At 44.1% G+C, this 17,923-nt stretch overlaps 2 protein-coding genes across 4 annotated transcripts in view; one reads left to right on the top strand and one right to left on the bottom strand.

Moving 5' to 3' along the window:
• Window positions 1-12,197, bottom strand: part of naga (N-acetylgalactosaminidase, alpha) — a 45,048-nt gene extending 32,851 nt beyond the window's left edge. Inside the window, exons 1-3 of one of the 3 annotated variants that reach the window (XM_072271771.1) lie at window positions 11,995-12,197; window positions 4,505-4,676; window positions 1,940-2,114 (exon numbers count right to left, since the gene is read on the bottom strand). In XM_072271771.1, the coding sequence (XP_072127872.1) occupies window positions 1,940-2,114; window positions 4,505-4,656 (327 nt within the window). In that variant the 5' untranslated portion in view covers window positions 4,657-4,676; window positions 11,995-12,197. Of the gene's footprint in view, window positions 1-1,939; window positions 2,115-4,504; window positions 4,677-8,294; window positions 8,316-9,020; window positions 9,305-11,994 lie in introns of those variants that run through there. The other 2 variants (XM_072271772.1, XM_072271773.1) reach the window with 2 other exon arrangements.
• Window positions 12,198-13,387: 1,190 nt separating this feature from the next.
• smdt1a (single-pass membrane protein with aspartate-rich tail 1a) lies at window positions 13,388-17,734 on the top strand. The gene is made up of 3 exons (XM_072273019.1): window positions 13,388-13,592; window positions 14,453-14,596; window positions 16,680-17,734. The coding sequence occupies exons 1-2, from the start codon at window positions 13,431-13,433 to the stop codon at window positions 14,588-14,590; spliced, it is 300 nt and encodes a 99-aa protein (XP_072129120.1). The 5' UTR covers window positions 13,388-13,430; the 3' UTR covers window positions 14,591-14,596; window positions 16,680-17,734.
• Window positions 17,735-17,923: the final 189 nt, after the last annotated feature.

Here is a 17,923-nt window from a genome sequence, read left to right as displayed (position 1 = left end):
CTATCTTCATATCATCTGCAAACATTACAACAAAGCCACCATTCTAACATCCAAATCATTGACACATAACATAAAAAGAATCGGTCCCAACACAGACCCCTGTGGAACACCAGCAGTCACTGGCAGCCAACCAGAAAAGGCTCCCTTTATTCCCACTCTTTGCCTCCTGCCAGTAAGCCACTACTTTATCCATGCTAGAATCTTTTCTGTAATACCATGAGCTCGTAACTTGTTAAGCAACCCCACGTGTGGTACTTTGTCAAAGGCCTTCTGAAAATCCAAATATACAACATCAACCGATTCTCCTTTGTCTATCCTGCTTGTTGTTATTTCTTCAAAGAATTCCAATTGTCAGGCACGATTTTCCCCTGAGGAAACCATGCTAACTATGGCTTATTTTATCATGTGCCCCCAAGTACACCGACACCACACTCTTAACAATCAACTCCAACATCTCCTCAACCACTGAGGTCAGACTAACTACCTATAATTTTCTTTCTACTGCCTCTCTCCCTTCTTGAAAAGTGGAGTAACATTTGCAATTTTTCAGTCTTCAGGAACCATTCCAGAATCTAGTGATTCTTGAAAGATCACTACTAATGCCTCCACAATCCTTCAACCACCCCTTCCAGAACCATGGGGTGTACACCATCTGGTCCATGTGACTTAAGCTCCTTCAGACCCTTCAGTTTCCCAAGAACCTTCTCTCTAGTAATGGTAACTTCACACACATCATGCCCCTGACACCTGGAACTTCCACCATACTGCTAGTGTCTTCCGCAGTGAAGACTGACGCAAAATACTTATTCAGTTTATCTGCCATTTCCTTGTCCCCCATTACTACTTCACCAGCATCATTTTCCAGCAGTCAGTATCCATTCTTGCCTTCCTTTTACACTTCATGTATCTAAAGAAACATTTGCTATCCTCTTTAATATTTTTGGGTAACTGACTTCTGTATTCCATTTTTACCTTCTTAATGACTTTTTTTAATTGCCTTCTGTTGGTATTTTAAAGCTTCCCCAACCTTGTTGTAGTTTGGAGGCTTGCGTGCCTCAATGACCCAGAGAGCTATGTTGGCTGGAGTCAGGGCTTTACACTTTGGCTCTTGGTAGGGTCACCCATGCCAAACAGGTCAAAGGGTAGAGGACAGACTCAGAGTAGCCCCCAGATCTCCAGTTTCTGGGGTTCAGCTCAGGACCAACAGCCCTGACTGGTCAAACAAAATTGTTACAGAAACAGCAATGTTCTCAGTCCAACATCTGACTGTTACAGTGTTCCTGAGTCCACAACTGGGACTTGCATGACAGCCAGGAGTGAAAACCAGGAGAAAGCTACTGACATGATGAAAGAAGCTCTGAACACCACCAGTGATGGAGGACCTTCATCACTGCCCTAAATGCCAGGGGCGTAACAGAAAGTGGCGAATATACAATTTGAACTTGATATTCTAGTCTCAGTAGCAGTGGTCTTGAAGACACCAGACTGTTGCAAAATCTCCTCTGGTTCACTAACAATTGTCAGGGAGAAAAAAATCTGCCACACTTACTCAAGATTATCCTCTACGTGACTTCCAAGTACCGATTTGGTTGCCTTTTATCTGTCTGGTTAAGAGCAACAAAAGAAGTTCTAGCCAGTACTGCCCATAATACAGCAACAAATGCAGAAGGAATCCTACTTCTGCAGAAACCAGAACCTGACACTGCAGAAGGTAATCAACACTGCGACCAATTCCCACCGCATTCTGACTCATTCACCACACAAAGCAGTCATGGGGCCAGTAGTTACACGAACAAGCACAACTGCAACACTATGCTTACCCTCTTGCAACACCCCCCTGCACAAACCCTCACCTCTTCAGGGTTTGACCGGTATACTCATTGCCACATACGGCATTGGAGAATCAGGATAGAAAGAAGGAGTTAACATATAGACTCACGTATTGTGCCAAAGCTTTAATTCCACTGGGGAATCGATCAGGATCAGGAACCAGCCGTCCCTGAGAGTCCCTCTTCTTTGCCGCCCAGCAATCATCGATGTTCACGTACTCGTAGCCAAGCTCCTTCCAGCCGTCCTCTGCCAACCGATCGGCCATGTCCATGAACAAGCTCTCACTGTTCACAGAGGGCACAGGGTTAAAACTTAGAATACTGTGTACCGATCTGGTCTTAGACGGAGTTCAACAAAGGTTCTACAGATTGATTCCTGGGATGGAGGAGGGGAGGGAGATGAGTCCCATAAGGAGAGAGTAAACAAACGAAGCCTATTCTCTGGAGAGATGAAGAATGAAAGGTGATATCATTGATATAGTAGGTGATCTTTTTTTAATGTATTGCACTGCCCTGCTGCTGCAAAACAACAAATTTCATGATATACTGTATAAACCTGATTCTGAAAGGTGCACAGTTCTTATAGAACTTGATAGGATAGATACAACCCCATTTGGATGGTTATAATTGAGGTTCATGTTTTAGCAAGGAATCTCTAGGAATCAAGAACATTGGGAACATTTGAAATAAGGTCAACTTAAATGCCATACAAATTAGAATGGATTGATGGGAAAAAAGGCCAATAACTCTAATGAAATGTCTTGGCCCAAAACGCTGATTGTCCAAAAATGCTGCCTGGCCTGTTGAGTTCCTCCAGCATTTTGTACGTGTTGCAGTGGAACAGAAACAGGCTACTATTAAGAGCAGGGAAATGTTTTGATTAAAAGGCATAGCTGGCTGGATCAGAGATAAATAAATGGGAGGCTGGAATATATCTTAATTAAAGGAGACAAGCCAAGACACCATAAAAGGGCAAAAAGGGCAAGACCATAAATCACAGCACCTTGTGGGGGGGGGGGAGGGAGGGAGGCACAGTTGCTGTTTGGCAAAGGAACTTCCATTTGTCAAACAGTTAAGTGACAACCCCTGACGAAATGAAACAAAGATCAAATAGCACAAATTAAAGTGGGTTACTGATGAGATTGTAAATTCTGTATGAAACTATTGTAACACAAATACTATAAATTGTTGGAATTTTTTTTTAAGAATCAGTATTGAACTCTCACTAGAAGAGCTCCCCAGTATACACTGTAATCGGGTCTGAATAAATTTGTTTGAGAAACTCAACGCCGTTATATAAGAGATTTCCTTTGTGTGCTGTCCTGATCTAAGCTGTAATTAAGAGGCAACTGGGCACCGTGTGAAAGTCAGATTCAGGGTCAAGGTTTAGTTGAGATGGGAAGAAACCACCTTACCGTAAGGATGGTGAGTCTTAGGAATTCTTTACAAAGTGGGCTGCGGTGGCTCAGTCATTGAATACTTTCAAAACACAGGTCTAAGTTTTTTGAGTATTAAGGGAATAAAGACATATAGGATCAGTGCAGGACAGTGGTGCTGGGTGACATCAGATGGCAGGTGCGACATGGCCATCAAAAGAAGAATAGAGATGGCAAAAGACACCTTTACGAGAATGAATATACTGACCAATACTAAACTAGGCATGACAACCCGCCTCAGAGTACTGAAATGTTACCTTTATCCAGTTATGTTACATGGCTCAGAATGTTGGACAATATCTAGTAACATGAGGAATCGAACTGAAGCAGCAGAGACGTGGTTTTTGAGGAGGATGCAAAGAATATCATGGACGAAACGAATATCTAACGAGGATGTCATGAACAGAGCAAACACAAAAAGAGAAATAATGTATGAGATCATGAAAAGGCAATGTAACTTCATTGGACATGTGATTAGGAAAGAGGAGTTAGAATGCACAGTAATTATGGGAAAGATTGAAGGGAAGAAAGCAAGAGGAAGACAAAGACAAATGATGATGGAGACAGCAGCCTGAGAACTGGAAATGAATACCAAGGAATTCATCTACTTGACCCGAAACAGGAGTGTGTGGGCCATGGCAGTCAAAGCTCAAACTGGGCACGGCACCTGATGATGATGATTCAAATGGCCCAATCCTGCCTCTGTTTCAGAAGCTCTTTTCTTCTTAAGTTACCAAGTTTCATCAGAGCATGACCTCAGAAGCTCTGAGGTCACAAAATCCATTCCCCAACACAAGTCAATGCCACTGGGAATAGGACCCTGAGAAGAGCCAAGGACCCACCCACCATCGGGAACCTGGCGAGAGATAATATCCACACACACAAAAAAAAGGTCCCTTTGTGAAAGGGAATGTCAGCAGGTAAGGATGCGGCTGACTGTCAGTGCTCCAGTGCTCCAGACCAGGAGAGCTTGGTGAGCACTCACCTCCCTGGAGATGGGAGTTTGGCAACAGTCGGCATCACCAACAAAGGGATCTTGACTACAGTCAGCACCCTCAGTGAACTGTCCATCCACCAGGACCCCACAGGCATCTATTCTCCTGGTAGTGGGACTGTGTACAAGACCTTGTGATGAACCTCAGTGGTGAAGAATTTCCACATTCATCCAGCGAATCCTACTCAACTCCTCACTGAGATTTCCTGTGACACGTCTCAGTGCCTGGGAGTAACTGGCCTCACCTGATGCAGTCTTTGGGGTCCGTGGCACAGTCAATGTTGCAGCGAAACCGTTCCCATGCCAGCCAGCCCATGGGAGGGGTCCTCATGAGGCCATTGTCCAGGGATAGAGCGAAATGGGCAAGCAGCACAAGAGGGAAAACCAGCAGCTCCATCACTCACAGCCTTCAGCAACCTGTATGGTTAACAGAAAGAGAATGATGTAGCAGAGAGGCACTGAGCTCTGTCCCTCAGCTAACTCTGATGGGGACCTTTGTAAACTAGTCCTATGTCCCTGCAACTCATCTCCCATCTTCCCTATCCAATTTCCTTTTGGAAGTTTTTATTGCATCTTTCCTCCCCCAATGTTCTTTTAGACAGCCCACTTCAGAACGCACCTCCCTGCACAAAACCTTTCTCAGCTCGGCCCTGGTTCATATATCAACTGTCCAAAATAAGTCCCTACTTATTACTAACTGTCAGTCCATGGCCTCCTCTACTGCCGCGATGAGGCCACACTCAGGTTGGAGGAGCAACTCTTTATATTCCGTCTGGGTATCCTCCAACCTGATGGCATGAACATTGACTTCTCAATCTTCCGGTAATGCGCCCCCATCCCCCACTTCACCATTCCCCATTCCTGTTTCCCTATCTCACCTCATCTGGTACTCCTCCTCCTTCCTTATTTCTCCACAGTCTTCTGTCCTCTCCTATCAGACTCACCCTTCTCCAGCCCTGTATCTCTTTCACCAATCAACTTCCCAGCTCTTTACTTCACCCCTCCCCCTCTCCCAGTTTCACCTCCCACCTTGGACTTTTTCTTCCTCTTCCCCCCCCCCCACCTTCTTACTCTGACTTCTCTTCTTTTTTTCCCAGTCCTGAAGAAGGGTCTCAGCCAGAAATGTCGATTGTTTACTCTTTTCCACAGATGCTGCCTGGCCTGCTGAGTTGCTCCAGCTTTTTTGTGTGTCCTGCTAGTGAAATAGTTTCTCCTCATTTACCTCACATAAAGCACTCAAAATCTCAGGTACAAAATAGAGGAGGATTGCTGTTATGAAACAGCTGCGTTACAAGAAACGATTGAGCGTACACTCTCTGAAGAGTTTAAGAATGGACGATGATCACACCGAAATATTCAGGACCCTGCGTCTGGAGGGCTTAGGAGACAGGGGCAGTGGATGGTGATCCACAGGGTAGGTGCTATGAGGATGTCTACCTTGGTAAGTGAGCATAAGGGGTCAATTGATAATGAAGAGGAGTTTGTCCTCTCCAAAAAAAAAGAAGCAAAACTTTGGAATTCTCTGCAAATAAATGCAGGTAATTAAAGGCCCTCAACCCTAATGCCAGGTAGAAAAAGCCAAACTATAGGTTGCATTTCAAACTTTTTGGGAAGCAATCAGAGTTCCCCTCCCCACACCATCCTTTCCATCCGGCCCATTGTACTTCCTGATCGCCAGTTCCTAAAATCAACCCAAAAGGAAATAGCCTTACTTGCTGGAAGAAGGAAGATGAAACTGGGCTATATCCCTACTCCTACTCCTCAGATAGGTACATTTACCCATTCCTCGGATCGAGATCCACAACATTCTTCAGTGGGAGGGAGAGCAGCCAGAGGTCACAGTCCACGCTCGTGCCAATGACCTGAATAAGGTGGGTGGTAGGTCCTGGAAAGTGAGTTCAGGGAGTTAGGTGCTAAGTTAAAGGACAGGACCACCAGGGTTGTGATCTCAGCTTTGCTACTTGTGCCACATGCCACTGGGACCAGAAATAGGAAGATTATACAGTTGAACACATGGATAATGAGTTGGTGCAGAAGGGAGGGCTTCAGATTTTTGGATCATTGAGGTCTCTTTCAGGGAAGGTGATAACTGTGCAGAAAGGATGACTAGCACCAGAACTGGAGGGGGGATTAATATCCTATTTGGAAGGTTTGCTACTGCTGCACTGGGGGGGGGGGGGGGGGGGCTCATTTAAATCAGAGTTACAGGAGGATGGGAACAGAGCGCCAGAACAGATAGTGGACTGGTTGTGGAGAAAGATGTTGTTAAGCCTACCTAAAGTTGAGCAGATATTCTGAGCTCTGTATATTTCAATGCAATGTAAGAAAGGCAGACAAGCTTAGGGCATGGATCAGCGTGTAGAGTTATGACAACGATTGTAGCCGTTAGTGAGACTTGGTTACAGAAGGGGCAGGACTGGCAGCTCAACATTCCGGGGTTCTGTCAGGACAGACTAGAGAGCTTGAATAGTGAGGCTTTAAGGGCAGAACTGAGGAATAAGAAAGGTATGACCACGTTAATGTGATTATATTATAGACCACCCAACAGTCCACGGGATTTAGAGGAGCAAATTTGTAGAGAGATCGCGGACTGTTGCAAGAAATATAGGTTATGTTAGTAGGTGATTTTAACTTTCCACATAATGACTGGGACTCCCAATCTGTAAAAGAGCTGGATAGGAAAGAATTTGTCGAATGTATTCAGAAAAATTTCCTTAATCTGTATAGAAGTCCCAACTAGAAAGAATGCAATACTAGATCTCCTATTAGGAAATGAGACGGGGCAGGTGGTAGAAGTTTGTGTAGGAGAACACTTTGCACCTAGTAATCAAAATGTCGTTAGTTCCAAGGTAATTTTGGAAAAGGATTGGACTGGTCCATGGGTTGGCATTCTAAATTGGAGAAAGGCCAATTTTGATGTTATCAGAAAGAATCTGGTGAGTATGAATTGGGACAGGCTGTGTTCTGGCAAAGGTATACTTGGTAAGTGGGAGGCCTTCAAGTGAAATTTTGAGAGTACGGAGCTTATATGTTCTGGTCAAAGTAAATTTCATGCTACAGATGATCTATGAATGAACCATCTGGTACAAAAAGACATCTGCCTATGTTTCATTGACTATACAAAAGCTTTTGACACTGTCAGACAGCAAGATCTTCTGGAAATGCTTCAAGATCTTGACGTGGATGGGAAAGATATATGTTTCTTAAGAAACTTATACTGGGACCAGACAGCATCCATCAGAATAGAAGGAGAAGTGAGTGAGTATGTGAATATCATGAGAGGAGTCAGGCAAGGTTGTGTCTTTTCGCCAGACTTATTCAACCTGTAGAGTGAAAATATCTTGAGAAGTATCAAAGATATCAAAGAATTTGCAATTGGAGGCCATAATATACATAACATCAGATATGCTGATGACATTGTACTAATAGCTGACTCAGAAACAAAACTTCAAGAATTACTCACTATAGTGGCAGCAGAAAGTAATCGCAAAGGCCTCTCAATCAACACCAAGACGACAGAAAGCATGGTCATCTCCAGAAAGACAAACATCCCACAATGTGTGATCAAGATCAGAAATACAAACATCAAACAAGTCAACAAATTCAAATATCTTGGCAGCCTAATAACAAGTAATGGCAGGTGCAACACAGATATCAAATACAGAATAGCAATGGTGAGAGAAGCTTTCCAAAAAATGAAGCCCATATTAGCAGACAGAAAGATGAGCACGTACACTAAAAACAGAATACTGCAGTGCTACATTTATTCTATCCTGATTTAAGGAAGTGAATACTGGACCATTTCTCCAGCAATGGAAAAGAGACTAGAAGCAGCTGAATTTTGGTTCTACAGGAGAATGTTAAAAATATCACGGACCACACACACATCAAATGAAGAAGTTCTCAGACGAGCCCAAGCAGTTCGATCACTCATACCAACAATAAGAGAAAGACAACTCAGGTTCCTAGGATACATCATGCGGAAAGATGAACTAGAAAAACTCATACTCTCTGGAAAGATTGAGGGGAGCAAACCTAGAGGAAGACCTCGGCTTATGTACGTCAAAAGCCTAGCCAGGTGGCTACACATCGAGGAAATGGACGTCATCCAAAAAACGAAGGATAGATCTGTATGGAAAACCACGGTCACCAAAGTCCGCATCGGATACGGTACCTAGGCAAACAGTCAAAGTAAAAGTCAAGAATAACAGATTTATGAAACCTTGGTTTTCAAGAGAGATTGAGGCCCTGGTTATGAAAGGGGAGGTGCATTGCAGTGAGAGGCAGGCAGAAACAAAAGAGGTATTTCAGTACAAAAATGCAAGAGGACACATCAGAAGGAAATCAGGAGGGCTAAAAGAGGTTGCTCTAGCAGTCAAACTGTAGAAGAATCCCAAAGGCTTCTACCGATATACAGTTGGCCCTCCTTATCCGCGGGTTCCGCATGCGCAGATTCAATCAACCGCGGATCAGGAAAACCCGGAAGTTTTGTCTCCAGCACTCGTTGTTTGAGCACGTACAGACTATTTTATCTTGTCATTATTCCCTAAACAATACAGTATAACAACTATTTACATAGCATTTACATTGTACAGTATTAGGTATTATAAGTAATCTAGAGATGATTTAAAAGTACAGGCAGTCCCCAGGTTCTGAACGAGTTCCGTTCCTGAGTCTGTCTTTAAGTCAGAACAGGTACATCCGGTATTATTTAGCATCAGTTAGTCAAACGTTTGCCTAAGTATATAGTATATATTTTACCTTTCTATGCATATAAAACACTTAAGACACGAATGTATTTCAATAATTAAACCACAGCGTTGCTTAGTAATAATTGTAGCTTTCATCGGGCAGGGCCTTTCACATGTGCCATTAAAATTGTTCCGATCGTTGACCGACTGTAGCCTAACGCTTTTCCAATGACCGATGGCGTTTCACCTCTTTCTGATCGCTTTATTATTTCCACTTTATTTTCAATTGTGATCGTGATTATTTTCGTGAACAGAAACACTGCCGATTCAGAGCTCCGCCGCCCCGTCCTAATATCCACCGCACCGAGACTGGTTAAATAAGGTCCGGGGTTCTGCTGGGTCCTAAAGACCACCGCACTGGGCAGGTTGAATAAGGGACTTGAGCATCCGGGTTTTTTGGTATCCGTGAGGGATCCCAGAACCAATCCCCCGCGGATAAGGAGGGCCGACTGTATTAAGCACAAAAGGATTGCAAAGGACAAAATTGGTCCTCCGGAAGATCAGATTGGTAATCTATGCATGGAGCCAAAAGAGATGGGGGAGATCTTAAAACTAATTTTTTTTTTGCATCTGTATTTACTCAGGAGACGGACACATTGTCTATAGATGCGAGGCAATGCAGCAGCGGGGACATGGACCCTGTACAGATTACAGAGGAGGAGGTGTTTGCTGTCTTGAGGCAAATTATAATAGATAAATCCCCAGGAGCTGACAAGGTGCTCCCTCGGGCCTTATGGGGGGGGGGGGGAGAAGGCTAGTGCACAAATTGCAGGGGCTTTGGCAGAGATATTTAAAACATCACTAGTCATGGGTGAGACACCGTAGGATTGGAGGATGGATAATGTTGTTCCATTGTTTAAGAGAGGCTCTAAGAATAAGCCAGAAAATTATAGGCCAGTGAATTTGACAGCAGTAGTGAGAAAGTATTCTAAGGGACAGGATATATATAAGTATCTGGATAGACAGGGACTGATTAGAGATAGTGAAAAACATGGCTTTGTGCATGGTAATTTGTGTCTAACCAATCTTATAGAGTTTTTCAAGGAAAACGTGGCCAAGTGGTTAAGGCATTCACCTAGTGATCTGAAGGTTGCTAGTTCGAGCCTCAGCTGTGGCAGCGTGTTTGTGTCCTTGAGCAAGGCACTTAACCACACATTGCTCTAGTGTGTGTGTGAGGAGTGGCGCCCCACACAGACTTCCAATCTGCGCCTTGTAAGGCACGAAAATTTCCGACGCAGGCCTCTCATGGTCTGAGTCGACGTTCCCCTCCCCCCCCAAGGAAGATACCAGGAAAGTTGATGAAGGCAAAGCAGTGGATATTGTCTACATGGACTTTAGGAAGGACTTTGACAAGGTCCCACATGGGAGGTTAGTCAAAAAGGTTCAATCTCTTGACATTCAAGATGAGGTAGTAAATTGGATTAGACAATGGCTTCAAGAGAGCTAGAAAGTGGTTGTAGTTGGTTGCCTCTGTGAGTGGAGGCCTGTGACTAGTGGTGTGCTGCAGAGATCGGAGCTGGATATGTTGTTGTTTGTCATCTATATCAATGATCTGGATAATAACGTGGTAAACTGGATCAGCAAATCGATGCATGATACCAAGATTGGGGGGTATAGTGGACAGCGAGGAAGACTGTCAAAGCTCGCAGAGGGTTCTGGACCAGCTCAAAAAATGGGCAGATGGAATTTAATGCCGACAAGTTTTGCACTTTGGGAGGACCAACCAGGGTAGGTCTTCCACAGTGAGTGGTAGGGCACTGAGGAATGTGATAGAGCAGAGGGATCTGGGAATACAGACCAATAATTCATTGAAAGTGGCGTCACAAGTAGATAGGATCGTAAAGAAAGCTTTTGGAACATTGACCTTCATAAATCAATGTGCTGAGTACAGGAGTTGGGAGTTCGAAGTTGCATAAGACATTGGTGAGGTCAAAGTTGGTCACCTGCCTACAGAAAAGATGTAAGTAAGATTGAAAGAGTGCAGAGAAAATTTACAAGGATGCTGCCAGAACTTGAGGATCTGAGTTATAGGGAATGGCTGAATAGGTTAGTACTTTATTCCCTAGAACATAGTAGAAGATTGAGGGCAGATTTGATAGAGACATACAAAATTATGAGGGGTATAGACAGGGTAAATGCAAGCAGGCTTTTTCCACTGAGGTTGGGTGAGACTAGAACTAGAAGGTCATAGGTTAAGGGTAAAAGGTGAAATGTTTAAGGGGAACATGAGGGGAAACGTCTTCACTCAGAGTGTGGAATGAAGCTGCCATCACAAGTGGTGGAGTGAGGTCAGCTTCAACATTTAAGAGAAGTTTGGATAGGTACATGGATGGGAGGGGTATGGAGGGGTCCAGGTGCAAGTTGATAGGACTAGGCAGATTAATGGTTCGGCATGGACTCGACGGACCGAATGGCCTGTTTCTGTGCTGTCATGTTCTATGACTATATTTCATATCATACCTACAGTCTCCCTGACCCTCGCCCCACTTACCAAGCTGGTCATACAATAGCTGACAATGGGCTACACACGCCTCACAGTCACCCCAGCTGAGAGAAATTTATTTTCCTTCTTCCCAAACACCCCCATAGCCCGTCCACCAAAGCAACCGAGTTCCGAAGCTCAAACGAGCTCATACACTGTTCTAACCCAAACACACATCACAGCCACTGGCAAGAAGTTCTGCTATTTTTGGTAACGCTTCTTTGCCTTCCCGTTTGCCCATCTCTGCCACCATTCACTAACGCTTAGTCTCTATCTCTCTCTCCATCGCGATGTGCATGATCGCTCTATCGCCGCCCCCTTCCAATATTCTCTCCATTTCCCACCCTGCCTCCCTCGCTCCCATTGCTAGTGCTTCATTCATCATCCTCTCTTCCTCTGCCAACGATCCCTTCCTCCACTACCCCCTTTCCCCACCCCTCCTGTTTCCCTCTGCCACTTTTGGCAATCTCCCTCCCTCTTGCCCCCGTTGCCACTTACTTACCCACCACTGATCCTTGCTCAGTTGCAGCCCAGGAGTTAGAGTTGAAACCCCAGGATCAGCTGACTTGTGTCACCTGACAACAATCCTCAACCTTCGTTCGCACCTCCCATGTCACAGGCGCGCTCCCGCTCCCGGTAGTTCGTGCCGAAGTCGAGAGCGAGAGCAGCCAAAGCTCCCGCGACACTGCCACCTGCAGTTCACCTCTGGCGTAACCTCTTCCGTGCCACATCGACTGCCCCCACACCCAGTCCGGCCCTTGTTTAAGTATAAATTCGATATTTTATAAATTCATCGTTTACATTATAGGAGGTGCAGTGCCGACCTAACGAGTGATTGCGATTCCCATCTCCCATGGATACGTAGGCACGAAATAGAAACGTGAACATTTATGAAGGGAAATTACTTAATTTACAAATAATGAGAAAAATGGATCATTTTAAAGCAAGGATTGAAAACTGTCGTGCATCTGCGTTCGATTACCCATATCCTTAGTTTTGACTCATGCAATGTCATTCATAATTCAAATAATTTCAGATCAGAAATAACTTAGAATCATCGAATTAAAGTGCTAGGAGTCATTCTGGCCAGCGATGTCATATAAAACCCTGTAATACAGATCATTTATTCCCAATCCCACGTTCATTTCCTCAAGTACCTTTCCAATTCTCCTGTGAAAGCATTGCTTCAATGATTTCAGCAAAGTTATAGGCAGCAAGTATTAGATTATTACCGAACAAAAGATTTGTCCTGAGGAAGGGTCTCGGCCCAAAACCTCAGATGCACTCCTTGCCATAGACAAACAAGAGAAAACTTGCAGATGCTGGAAATCCAGCAGGTTTGTATGTCTTGCTACTTTCCATAGATGCTGCCTGGCCTACAGAGTTCCTCCAGCATTGTGTGTGTGCGTGTGTGTTGCAAAAGATTTCCTCTTGCATTGCACCTGCTTCTTTTGCCCTTCAGTTTGAATCTGTGCTCCTTGCCTTTGAATCATTTGTTAATTAGACCACTTTCCTTCTGATTACCTCTCTTTCTGTCACCCTCCTCCCTTCGTCTGATTTTCCAGCCTAATAGTCCCGGAGCTATTCCAATAAATCTCAAAAGAATTTGCAACTAATTAAGTCTTTTTTAAAGTGTAATCAGTGACAATAGGGTTTGTGTGCAATCCATCTGTTGTGGGAGCAAACCACTTGGCCCTTCGATTTAGATCTTAACACTATCGTTCACTTTTGTTCTACACATTCCAGTTGCCTTTTTAAGTAAATATCGATCACCAACTATTACCGACCCTTTAACGCAGTTTGGTTTGGAGGTCCCTACTGTGTTGATTCCGGCGCCATAGCAACCAGTTGCCATGAGAACCCAGTCAAAGGCGGGGAGCGGCCTTTAAAAAATGCGTGACGTCAGCAGCGAGCAACGTCCGCTCTCCTTCCACAGATATGGCGGCTTTTGGGCGGTCTCTGTTCGGTCTCAGAAACACCCTAAGGGTCGGGGTAACCCGGGGCTTGTTGAATCCTCAGGTCAAACCTGGGAGGCAGCTCGATTCGGCCCGAAACATGTTGGTGACAAGATCGGGAGCCATTTTACCCAAACCTGAAAAGGTAAGGTCGGCTCTTAGTCCGGTGAATGGCGGATATTTTATTGACGGCGCTCTGCACCAATCAGCGGGCAGAGTGCGATGATTGACATGTGTCTTGCCCATTGACGAACAAGGAGGGCAGACACGGAATGCTGGAGGAACTGAACAGGCCAGCCAGCATCTGTGGAGGGGCATAAAGTGTGAACGTGTCGGGCCGAGTATGCTGTCCGACCCGCTGAGTGTTCCAGTATTTTCTGTTCATATTTTATTTCAGTACTTCAATGAATGACTGCTGGCTTTGAAGACCGATTTAATTATCCTGTTCTGATCCATATTTTAAGTTGTGGGCTTCATGGAGTCAGGATTTGGCTGTGCGCTTCCTGGGACTGTTGGGTGCATTCAGCGAGATCAGGGCTGACCCGATCTCCCCTTCTTCTCCCGTGTCCTATCTGCTTTTAAAGCTTTTTTTTTAAAAAAACTCCCAACAATACTCTCAGCTTGCCTTTCAACAAATGCTGCCTAACCCGCTGAGTGGTTCCAGAAGTTTCTATTTTTACTTGAGATGTTCACCAACTGCAGGTCTTATTTTCTTATCTGTTTTCCATTACCCTTGACTCCGTTTATAGACCAGAAATCCATCTTTTATCTTGAATCTACTTAATGATATTTATTTCTTCATGGGATGTGAATGCTGTGTTTCCTGGGAGGGTGTGGTATGATGCCGTGGCTTTCTGAGACCAGATATGGCTGGCTGTGTGAACATCAGATGAGGGAGACTGTGCAGGTTTGGGTCGTGAACATCACCTCGCGGGCTGATGCTGGCATGCAGCGCTGGTAGAAGTGGATGAATATTAAAATAAAGTTTTACTTTCCTTCCTGCAGATTTCCTTTGGTCTTTTGAAAGTCTTCGTTGTGGTTATTCCTTTTCTATACATGGGCACGTTGATCAGCAAGAACTTTGCCTCGCTGCTGGAGGAACATGATATCTTTGTCCCAGCTGATGACGACGATGATGATTGACTCAGGGTAAAGGAGCATGCCTGCAAATTTACTGTCTGATGCCAGTCCTGCCTTTTCAAAGCTCAGAGTAAATGTTTTATCAAAGTACATATGTGTCACCACACTTGACAGAAGTGTTCAAAATCATTAAGGTCTAAAGTAAGGTGAATGCCAGCTGCTACTTCAAAATTAATCCATCTATGAGGACACAGGGCCATAGGTGGAGATCAGTTTCAGGAAACATTTCTTTACGCAGCCAGTTGTGGACACATGGAACAATCTACCTATTTTTGTAGTTAAGAGTAGTACCTTAGAGACTTCTAAATCTAAACTCCATATAACCATATAACAATTACAGCATGGAAACAGACCATCTTGGCCCTTCTAGTCCATGCCGAACACTTACTCTCTCCTAGTCCCACCGACCTGCACTCAGCCCATAACCCTCCATTCCTTTCCTGTCCATATAACTATCCAATTTTTTTAACTCAATAGTTATTTCAACACACTATGTGAGTAGGAACTTTGCAAGTTTTGATGGGCCAAATGGCTTGTTCTTGTCAAAAACTTCCTGATGTTCGAGTTAAATATATGTCCCTGAGGTTCATTTTCTAGCAGGCATTCACAGTAAATACAAAGAAACACAATGGAATCAATGAAAAACCACACACAAGACAGACAACTAATGTGCAAATACAAAAAGAAAATAATAATTAATAATTATCGATCATATTAGACAAAGAGACCTTGAAAGTGAGTCCATAGGTTATGGAAACAGTTGAGTGATGGGGTGAGTGAAGTTACCCTCTTTGTTTCAAGAGCCTGATGGTTGAGGGGGAGCAACTGTTCCTGAACCTGGTGGTGGGGCAAGTGTTCGGTCTGCAGCTGAGTAGTGTATTCTGGATCCCACTGATCCGAAGACAATTAATGGCTGCTTCTGTGAAGCCTCTTGAGATGTTCTTGTGCGTGACTGGTATAAGGATCCACACCATGACCTCTCCTGATTGTAGGTGTTGACAGGAAACAGGAGTGAACTATAGTATCTCAAAGTTACTCCAGGCACCCATGCTGGAGAATAAAGGCTGACTGGCAGCTCACTACTGGGGAGTTTTGTATCTCTTGTCCACGTGGAATCCAGCTGTCATTAGGATGACTTGCAGGGCTATCTAAAGAAAGAACTGCTGTCCTTGAAAACTGTTCCCTGTCACTGCCAGGGGGAGCCATCAATGTGGAAAGGCAAAATTTTACCATGTATCTTGGCAAATTGAAGTTACCGGCTCAGTGGGTAGTGCTCCTGCCTCTAAATCAGAAGGTGGTGGATTCAAATCCCACTCATTATTTCCTGTCAGTGCTGACGAGTTACGCACAAAACTTTTAAACCATGGTTCGTCCTGACCGCGATGGAAAACGTTTCATGACCTATGTGAAGAGAAGCAAGAACATTTTTTTCCCTGAAGCACTAGCTGATATTTATCTAGTATCACTAGATTTTAAAAATAAGTTTATTATCTGGGATTTGTGGGAGTTTGCTATGCAGATCCAATTGGAACTGTTGTTCCTCTGGATTCTGAGAGCATACTTTAGTAGGTAGAGTGCAAGACCAAATTGTTTGCCATTTTGGAAGGTGGGTGGGGATAGAGCTGCACAGGGGACACACTGATTAAGAACAGCAAGTCTTCTTCCCTTCCTGACGAAGGGTTCCGGCCCGAAACGTTGACTGATCGTTTCCACGGATGCTGCCCGACCTGCTGAGTTCCTCCAGTGTGTTGTGAAAGTTGCTTTGACCCCAGCATCTGCAGAGTATTTTGTGTTTATAAGTCTTTTTCCCTGAATGGCATTAATGAGCAAGTTGGATTTTACAACCCATCTGCCTTCCAATTCTAAATCTGCTCCTGATTCTGGGTGGTTCTTCCGGGGATGATCTTGGTTGTGAATAGAGGGATGTGAACACAACGTCACTGTGTTTGGTGACTGATAACAATCAGCTGCAGATGCTCCAGTATTAGTCTGCCCCCAAACCTCCATGCCCCTAAGACTGCAGGGGGAATTAAACACTCAGCAGAAAGAGGCAGTGAAGATGGTGTCATCTCTCTCTCTTCTTGTCTTTCAGGTTTCAGCTCTGTGCACAAGCTGGTCTCGTTTGATTGGTTTCGTTTCCATGGGCGCCATTAGCTGTACATATTGTTTCTGTAACTAAATCGATCGCCCAAATCTCTCGGACTGAAGAGACAACTTCGCTGAAGAGAGGAGCAATCAAACATGACCATATTTTGCATGTGTTGCACATAGTATGTGTGTGGGGTGGGGTTTGGATCAAGAGGGTATGGGGGAGACAATTAACACTCATTAGAATTCAGATCACTCTCAGAAAACTTAGTTAGATTAACACTTATTTAGACAAGGACTTCTTATGTTTGAATTGTATTTCTACTTCCAACAGTACAAAACCCAAGCTGGACTTCAGCATATGTAAATGTCCTGTTGCACTAAAACTGTTGGTTTTGCTTCAGAACTAGAATTGGATGGTGTTGGTGCTCTGTGGATGCCTTTGAATTATAGTTTCACCATAAATAGGAAGGCATGCTAAATGCCTGCTATATGTTGGTTGAAATAACCCAACAGTTGTCAGCACTGGGTCAGGGATTAAACACTCCTTACTGGTTGTTCAAATTTATAATTTGCAGTTTGGAATCAGCAACAGGGCCATTGGTGGTTTGGAACAGAGGGCTTGAACTCTATATTGGTTAAGGGATGTATAATTTCCACAACTAATCAAACGAGAAAAGGTACTTCCTTGAAACAAGTAACTGAAATTTAGAAACATTGAGCAGAGTGAAACGTGATCAGTAGTGAATTATTTGGCCCAGAACTAAGATCATTGCAACCAGTAACACGGAGAAATTAATGTAAAGGAAAATGGAACGAGATTCAGGCTGGTTGTGTGCATCTGGACTTTTGCATTGGTTGGGAATGTGTGATATGCTGCCAGTGGGTGTGCACATCTGGTGTGTGACTGGCTGCCTGCTGTTTGCTTTATTTTGTGCATGATGTGTGGGATTAAATGCTTCAGCCACATTACCTCTGGTCTAAAGATTTGCCAGTGTCTTTGATGGAATGTGTTTCTGTCACCCACAGCAATAAAACTGGTTAAATCTGACCAAACAACTTGTGTTTTTCTGCATATTACTGGGTGAGCTTCATTTTGACAAATGGTGTAGCAGATTTATATATTGTGTGGCCTTAATTTCTATTTCTCCCAACACTAGGACATTGAGCTCAATACAGGCTAACATGAATGCTTATTGTGAACGTTGGCGCACTCTCCCCAATACAGCGGGCTTTTGTTTGTGTATT

The sequence above is a fragment of the Mobula birostris genome, chromosome 11, assembly GCF_030028105.1.
Source record: "Mobula birostris isolate sMobBir1 chromosome 11, sMobBir1.hap1, whole genome shotgun sequence".
Lineage (NCBI taxonomy): Eukaryota > Metazoa > Chordata > Chondrichthyes > Myliobatiformes > Myliobatidae > Mobula > Mobula birostris.
This window is presented reverse-complemented; position numbering and strand designations above follow the sequence as displayed.